Source organism: Catharus ustulatus, chromosome 1 (genome assembly GCF_009819885.2).
Source record: "Catharus ustulatus isolate bCatUst1 chromosome 1, bCatUst1.pri.v2, whole genome shotgun sequence".
Lineage (NCBI taxonomy): Eukaryota > Metazoa > Chordata > Aves > Passeriformes > Turdidae > Catharus > Catharus ustulatus.
The window spans coordinates 16,825,661-16,833,986 of NC_046221.1; the positions used below are offsets into that span (position 1 = coordinate 16,825,661).

At 46.3% G+C, this 8,326-nt stretch overlaps 1 protein-coding gene across 5 annotated transcripts in view; it reads right to left on the bottom strand.

Annotated features, from left to right (window-relative positions):
* The window catches only part of ACBD5 (acyl-CoA binding domain containing 5), a 30,043-nt gene extending 29,501 nt beyond the window's left edge, over window positions 1-542 (bottom strand). For 2 of the 5 annotated variants that reach the window (XM_033058176.2, XM_033058211.2), the window contains exon 1: window positions 193-420. In XM_033058176.2, the coding sequence (XP_032914067.1) occupies window positions 193-268 (76 nt within the window). In that variant the 5' untranslated portion in view covers window positions 269-420. Of the gene's footprint in view, window positions 1-192; window positions 422-523 lie in introns of those variants that run through there. The other 3 variants (XM_033058202.2, XM_033058194.2, XM_033058185.2) reach the window with 3 other exon arrangements.
* Between the last annotated feature and the right edge of the window lie 7,784 nt (window positions 543-8,326).

The window sequence follows — 8,326 nt, forward strand, 5'->3', positions numbered from 1 at the left end:
AGCTCCTGGCAGGGCTCGGAAGGCCCCAAGCCGGCGCTTGCCCCGAGAGGCGGGGAGCAGCACTAATGCCGAGCTTTCAGCGCTTCTGCAGCCGCTGCCGGGGCGGCCCCGCTGCCCCGACCCCCCCGCGGCCGCCGGGCCCTGCCCGCTCCCGATGGCGCCGCTGCCGCCGGACCCCCCCGCCGCACTCACCATTTTTGGGCAGGCTCTGGATCACCTTCACGGCCGCCTCGAACCTAGTGGCGTGCAGAGAGCCGGTGTCGGCCATGGCCCCGGCCCCTCACCGCTTCCTGCTCGGCTGCCGGGCCGCGTCCGGAGGGGCAGGCTCGGCACAGCTCAGCGCCCCGCTGCAGCCGCTGCACGGGAGCGGTGCCGGGCCGTGCCCAGCCCCAGCCCGTTCCTGTTCCCGGGCTCGGCCCCCGCCCCCGCGCCTCCCCTCCAGCGGGGCCGGGTCAGCCCGCCCAGCACCCCGGACCGGCCTCGCCCTCACCGCCGCCCGGCCCCGCGCTCAGCCCACCCCGACCTCCGCCCCGGCCTCAGGCGCCCATGTTACGTCTCCCACAGCGGCTCCCTGCCCTTCCCTCCGCCCGCACCGCCCCGAGGCCGCGGGGGCACGCCGGGAAACGTAGTTTCCTTCTCTCTCCTTCCTCTCCCTACCCTCTCTCTCCGCTGCTTGTGTGCTGCAATACAGGAAAATGAAAATTTCAAAACGTGCCATAATCCACCCGTTTTACGGACCTCAGTTATCTTCAGGACATCTAGCACCTGGCAGCCTGCTGTGCTGCTGCCTCCCCTCCTCAGCCATCCTCATACCTGCACCTAGTCCCACACAATTCACCTAAATTACCACTGTAGACACTTTTTTTAAAAATAGTTTTAATGACTCTTATTTACATTAAAATTTTAGGCATGTCTAGAACCCAGGGAGCAACTATTTCCATGGTATCCAGAGATGTGGGTGAATACCACACAGTACTACCAGTTAGCTTGGTAGCTAAATAAATGAATGGCCTTATTCAAAAGCACTGAGCATCCAGCAGTCTGCAAAGTCAAACAAAAGTATGCTAAACCAACTGCTTTTGTAGCAAATGGAATAATTTACCCAGTGAGCAACTGGCTGAATTAACAGCCCCATTGAATGGAATTGAGTACAAAAACTTGGCATTCAAGTCAGTTCATTTATCTAGTACACAATATATATTTTAAATTCCTCCGAAGGCAGCAGTGTGCTCACAGTGTATGCCCTCTGGTGGGAAAGAAAAGCTCCAGAGAGAGGGAATTAGAGCAGATCAGCCCCAGCTCTGCTGAGCTAGTACATTCTACAAGGTCAGCAGGCAGCTGGCCCGGGGAGAGCTTTGCTGGAGAGAAGCTGACACTTCCAGAGGTGTTCAGATAGGATTCCCCACACTGGGCAAACGATGAACCCGTGTTAGGAGCACTGCTCCACTCTTGAATGCTACAGAATAATTTCTCTGCATTTTTCATTTTGAGTGCTAGATTTCTAAAGCACTTGTGAGCTTCATACTAAGATCCATCATCTTTTTTTATCCATGAAGGTAGGGATGACAGAAGCTTAGATCAAAGGGAAGTGCTTTTTGAAGATAAATGGGTCTCTGTATTCTTTGAGCATGCAAGGAGTTAATTTCAAATGTAACACAAAAATTAGGAGCCTTTTGTGAGGCCAGCTGATGTGTAAATTCTGTTTATCTGAGACAATCTATAATGATGTTTGCCTTTTAATTGATTTAAGAGAAATGCAATCTGCATTTTTATAATGAATGTTCCCTGACTTTCACTGGAAGTAGGCTTTAGAAGAGATGCAAATGACAACCTATTTAATGGCTGTGTGCAGAAAGAGAAGCTGCCCTCTTTGAACTGAAGATGTGTGAGGGTGTAAGATCTGCAGATCCAGAATGAGGTAATTGAAGTAACCCAAAATAATCAGTACCATCATGCTCTGACACAAGCATGAAATAGTAAATCAGAGGGAAATTTTGAGCACTGACAAACATTTTGTGAGAACATATCACAAATGACTAGTTAATTTTAATGCTCATATTTAATACTAATTAGCATTAATAGATGTCTTCATGTATATTTTGCATTCTCAGTGCTGTGGCTTCCATAAAGAGTTAACAATTAAATATGGAATATAGCTAATAAAGGAGACCCTCTCATCTCTCACAGACAACCAGGAATGGATCTGCAGCTTTATCTCAAGGAGGACTTAGGTTCCATTCTTTAGGGAACAAAATTACATTACATGCTTGCAAAATCTAATGATGATGTATGCGCTAAACTCAGCTATGCTTCTATTGTTGCATAAGAGCAGTTTCCAAAGTAATTGTAAGTATGACTTGCTCTTATTTTTTTTATGATCCAGTGTGTGAGAAGCCAAACTTCAGGAACTGTGACAGTGACTAATGATGCCCATCAATTGAGATGCAAGAGAGGAGAGACCACAGCGCTCTGCTGCCAGTGTGATTTGGCAGTGAGTGCAGTGTGTGACACTTGACATGTCTGAATGATTTGCAGTCCTCGCTCTCCTCTTCACTTGGTGTTTCATGAACTGCTTAAGGAGAGCCTGTGAATCACTAATATGAGGCATTCCTGGCAGTGTTGGCATACATAAACTCTTGTATGCAAGCATGCTGTTGTAGCTACTGAAGGAATACATTTAGGGGATATCTGAAAAAAAGGCAGACAAGCATGATTTTGGGTGTAACCTTGGACACATCCTTCACAGGTGCATTAGGGATGGTTACTGAGTTCAGTGCTGCTAGGCCACAGGATAGTCTATCAAAGTCTGATGTGTGGATCTACCTTACAATCCTCATTTTGTGCCTTTTGTGAGCTGCCACTGTCCCTTTGTATCATTTTTATTTGTATCCGACTGTATTCATTTTCTAGCAGTTGCTTCCAGAGCTGAGTTATACCCCAGCCCAGCTTGAAGAGCACCTTCATTTTACTTGAGGGACAAAGGAGCCAGTTAAACTACGCAAGTGAAAAGATGAAACTGGAACCAATTATGCCTATTGCTCCCTCAAGGGTCTGAATCACAGCAGTGTATTTTACAGAATACTTTAAAAATGGTTCTCAAGAAAGTGGACCATAGTCTCATATGCATTATGAGCAAGTTCTGTAAGCTGCCAGATCCAAGAGCATGTAATTTTAGCAAGGCTTACTTTTTGAAGTATGTAATCCAGCAGGGAGGAAAAATGAATTATTTAAAACCTAATAGTCATAATTATGAAGAACAAAATTAGCATTACAATTTCTCAGTCAAATCTACATGCTGATGAAGAATGGAAAGATGTCTAAGAAGGGAAGACTTTTTTGTAAGGAGCAACTTTCTCCACTTTTTATAGTAGAAAGGCTAATGTTTCAACTAACATTTACTTAGAGGATTTTTTAATGAAATTGTGAAGGATATTTGTGTCAAAACCAACTGCTCTGGATAAAGAGAACTATTTGCTTACCATGAATACGGCAAAAACAGCGGCTGAAATTTGTTCACCTATGTAGGCCAATCCCTGTTCCTCAGCAGAAGCCCTTTGGGTGAAGGACTAGTTTGACACAAATGAGAATGCTTTTGGGGATAGAAGTTTCCTTGTGAGGTTCAGTTACACCCCTTAATAACTCAACTAGAAATATTCATTCATTTCACAGTCGGGGATTAAGTAATGGAATTATTTTTAACTATTATTAACGGCAGTTTCTTTGCCTAAGGATTAGCCTCCTCCTTGTCAAAGGCATTGAAGGTAACAGATTCCATTTCAAATCTCTTTTGAGCTATTCAACTCAGGTATCTCAGGTCTTTCAGTGATCAATATTTCAACCTGTGTTTGTGTTTTCCACCACGTTCCCCCACTTCGCACCTATTTCAAAAAAGTAGATGGAATAACAAGAGTATGAGCTTAGATCTGTTCATAAAATGCTCTTTGAAGAACAAAATATGATCATACTTCCAAAGATATCCAGCAGCATTTGACTTTGCATTGAAGTATACAGCACTTATGAAATCAAAACCCTTTACAGGTTTGTATCTTAGTAGGTTCTAAAGCATAATGCAATGTCATATTGTGTCTTAAGCCCCTCTCTTTTTTTTTTTTCTCCAAGCCTACTATTCATCTCTTTGATGAAATTTTTAATAAAGCTCAGTTTTCCTTACTGCCTCAAGGTATTTTTCTTGTACAGCCAGCAGATAGTTATAAGAGAATTGTTCAGATTTTGAATATTCTAGAAAGAACATTCTAAAAATCCCATTCCCTTACAGAGCCATAAACTGAGCTTTGAAAAGTATGTCGTTTCATCTTGCAGCAATGACAAACCGTCTCTTATTATAAACATCAGAAGACAGCTCATAATAAATACTTAATCCTTTCCCTTCAGTAAAATACACAGTTTCTGGAGGTCAAATTGTGCTGTCATTTACAGTGATATAAATTTGGAATGACTTGATTGATTTGGGAATATTTATGGTGCTACACATTTTCATAATGCAAATGAATAAGAATTTGACTCTGAAAAATCGAACTGTGTCTGGTACATTTTTCCTGTTTTGACATCTGTGCTTCTTGTCTTCTCAGCTACTGCTGCTAAAGTTTTAGCAGGCTATCCCTGTGCAATTTGCCTCTTGGGAATAACAAACAAAATCTGTGACTGTATCATATTAATGTGCTTATGCAATGGCATATTTATAGCCAGGCAGCTCTTGTGATATTTTCCTTTTAGTATCTGTAAGGGGGAAAAAAATGAAACATCCTTACTTTATTAATGTTCTTTTAAAATTCTAGCAAAATAATTTTATTATTCTTTCTAGAAAGTCTGAAAAATGACTTTGTGAAGTCATGGTTTTAATGACATTTTTCATGAAACACATTTACCAGTGTGCAGAGCCTGGAATATAACTGACAAACATCTTAAGTATTTTCAAGCTTGTATTTATCATTGTGGCTATTTATCCAGGCACTAAATATACCACTGTTTTGGTCAATGGCTCTCAACAACCTAATTCAACAGATTAGTGAATTACTGGAGTGAGTCCTCCAACAAGCTCTCAGAACGATTTAAGACAATTTAATTGGGTGTCTCAGCACAGGACCCCCACTTCACTGCACCCCCACAAGCACCCAGCTCTTTTGCTGTACCAATCACAGTAAAGATCAGACTTCAGAAATCAGTGCCAGCTAGACACTTTCCAGTTATGAATCACAGATTTTTCACTCTTATATTCAGATCACGTTTGCAGCGAGACATTTCTAACAAAATTTATCTGGGAAGCTTTATTGAAAAAGAAGTTTGACATTCAGGAATGATTTCAGTTTATACTGTTAGATCATTTCTGCTCAACTGAAATAAAGGCATTGTCTTTGCTTCACAATTTTGGGGTGATAAGGCCTGTCCAGTTCACTTAGATGGGGTAGATGGGTGAACTACAACAATGTACAACATCTCAAGATCAGAACCTCATGGGTTTTGCCATTTATATGGAAAAATACAGTAATTTCACGACCATAAGGCGCACCGGACTATAAGGCGCACCCCCCGGGAGCCGGCACATTTTGCAACTTTGTAGATCAGATAAGGCGCACCGGTCTATAAGGCGCACCGGGTTTTTTTTTGCAGCGAGGCTCCGCCCCCAGCTCCTCCCACACGCTTGCTGGCCGAGGCCCCGCCTCAATCCGGCAGCCATTGGCTCCCGGGCCTGCCTGTACCCGGCAGGGCCGGGCTATGCCCACCGCCGCTCCGTGCAGCATCCCCAGGGCCCCGCTGTTCCGGGAGTTCCCTGGCGCTCTGGGTGACCCAATGCCGGCAGGCTTGCCCCGTGCCGCCGCTGCCCTGATTCCAGCTGCTTGCCCCCTCCCCGCGTGGCAGCCGCTCCGATTCTGGCGGTTTTCCCCCTCTCCGCATGGCGGCCGCGGTGATTCCGGGGGCTTTCGCCCACCCCGCGCGGCGGCCGCGGTGATTCCGGGGGCTTTCGCCCACCCCGCGCGGCGGCCGCCGTGATTCCGGGGGCTTTCGCCCACCCCGCGTGGCGGCCGCCGTGATTCCGGGGGCTTTCGCCCCGCCCGCGCGGCGGCCGTCGTGCTTCCGGGGGCTTTCGCCCCGCCCGCGCGGCGACCGCCGTGATTCCGAGGGCTTTCGCCCCCCCCGCGCGGCGGCCGCCGTGATTCCGGGGGCTTTCGCCCCGCCCGCGCAGCAGCCGATCCGATCCCTGCGGCTTTCGCCCCCCCCGCGCAGCAGCCGATCCGATCCCTGCGGCTTTCGCCCCCCCCGCGCAGCAGCCGATCCGATCCCTGCGGCTTTAACACCCCCCGCAAGGGAGCCGTCCCAATGTCGGCGGGCCGGCCCCGCGCGGGGGTGGCCCCGAAGCCGGCGGGTCCGCCCTGCGTGGGGGAGGCCCCGATGCCGGCGGGACGGCCCTGCGCGGGGGCGGCCCCGATGCCGGCGGGGAGGCCCCGATACCGGCGGGTCCGCCCCGCGCGGGGGCGGCCCCGAAGCCGGCGGGTCCGCCCCGCGCGGGGGCGGCCCCGATGCCGGCGGGACGGCCCTGCGCGGGGGAGGCCCCGATGCCGGTGGGGAGGCCCCGATGCCGGCGGGTCCACCCCGCGCGGGGGTGGCCCCGGGGGCGGCCCCGATGCCGGCGGGGAGGCCCCGAAGCCGGCGGGTCCGCCCCACGCGGGGGCGGCCCCGAAGCCGGCGGACCCGCCCCGCACGGGGGAGGCCCCGATGCCGACGGGCTCTCACTTCCGGGGTGGCAAATGTCGCAACTTTGTAGATCAGATAAGGCGCACCGGACTATAAGGCGCACTTCCGGTTTTGGGGGGAGATTTTAGTCAAAAGGGTGCGCCTTATAGTCGTGAAATTACTGTAATTATTATACTGAGTATTCTAAAGCAGAAAAATACTGTGTGAATAAATAGGATGGGTGAACAGTGAGGAAATCAAGTATCTTAAGTAGTTTTTTACTTTTCTGCTGAAGTATTCTGATCATTATAACATATGTTCAGCATAAGAAACTATATATAAAAGCTTCTGTAAATGATAGGTTAATGAGGAAAGAGAGCTATCAGTTTTTGTTTCCCAAAGACTAGAAAAAAAATCAAAGAGCTTGCTGAATAGATTTCTAACTAAATTACTGTTGGTTTTTAAAAATAACCCAATAAATAGAGACAATTTAGCTGTACAAAATGAAAATTATCTTTGAATCCACAGAAGTCTTTGAATGCACCTAAAGAGAGGTGTTCAAAGGTCTGCTGCAGATAAAGGGAGCTGGATGGCCACGTCACTGTGACAACAATTACACTGGAATCTGTCACACTGAGTTATCCAACAGAGGGCAGAGGGCAGTTTTGGGAGGCATTATAAGCCTCTAACCAAAAATGTCCCCGTTAAGAGTCCAAGTCTTCAGTGTCATACTGATCACTTTAACACACCCTGAAATCAAATATTAATACTACATTTTGCCATGCGAAAGAAACAGAACAGTAAAATATGCCCTGCATAATATTAAATTGCCATGCCAAATATTAAAAATTCCAGTTTTTAATCCTTATGCAGCCATGTCTGCTAGATTACTAAGCTCCCTACTATCCACCTGAAGGCTTCTCCAACATTCCTACAAACCTATATAAATAGAAATCAAGCAGCTCCTGGATTTCTTTTATTTAGAATTAAATTCAACATTTTCACTCCAGTGAATTCACTCTTTCAGTGCTATGTCTTTCCAATATTTTAACATCTTTTGTGAATTATTGCTACTATTAGGTACTTGTATTAATGTCAGAGGCAACAGAAGACTGAAGTATTGCCTTCTCCAAACTCAATATTCTCACTCTTATGTCCAGAATTCATTGGATCTTTTGGATGTAGAGGTGGGTGAAGGCCTCAAAGCACAGGATCTTCTTACCCTACTTGTAGTCGAGGACCCCTGTTGTAAGTGTATACTCTTAAAGCTTTTGTTTGGAGTGGCAACAACATTGGGCTGCAATCAGTTTTGCTGTTTGGGAAAGCAGCTTATCAGATTGTTCTATCATGTCAGTCTGTTCTTTTAATTATTTAAATAAAATAAATAAAGACAGGTCTCTGTCTTTATCACTGTCCTCTGTGGGAATTTTATCAACAATGCTTTTATTGTTTTCTTTAAGGTTAATCAAAATAAGTTAACCAACAAGGAGTCAAGATTAATATACCCTTTATGACCACTTTTGAAGTCTATGAGCCTTTTAAAAAATGTAATATGCACCATAATGACTTTCTATTAAAATAATTATTTATTTTAAATTTTTAAATTGTAGCTTCTCAAAGTTTTATTAAGTTAGAT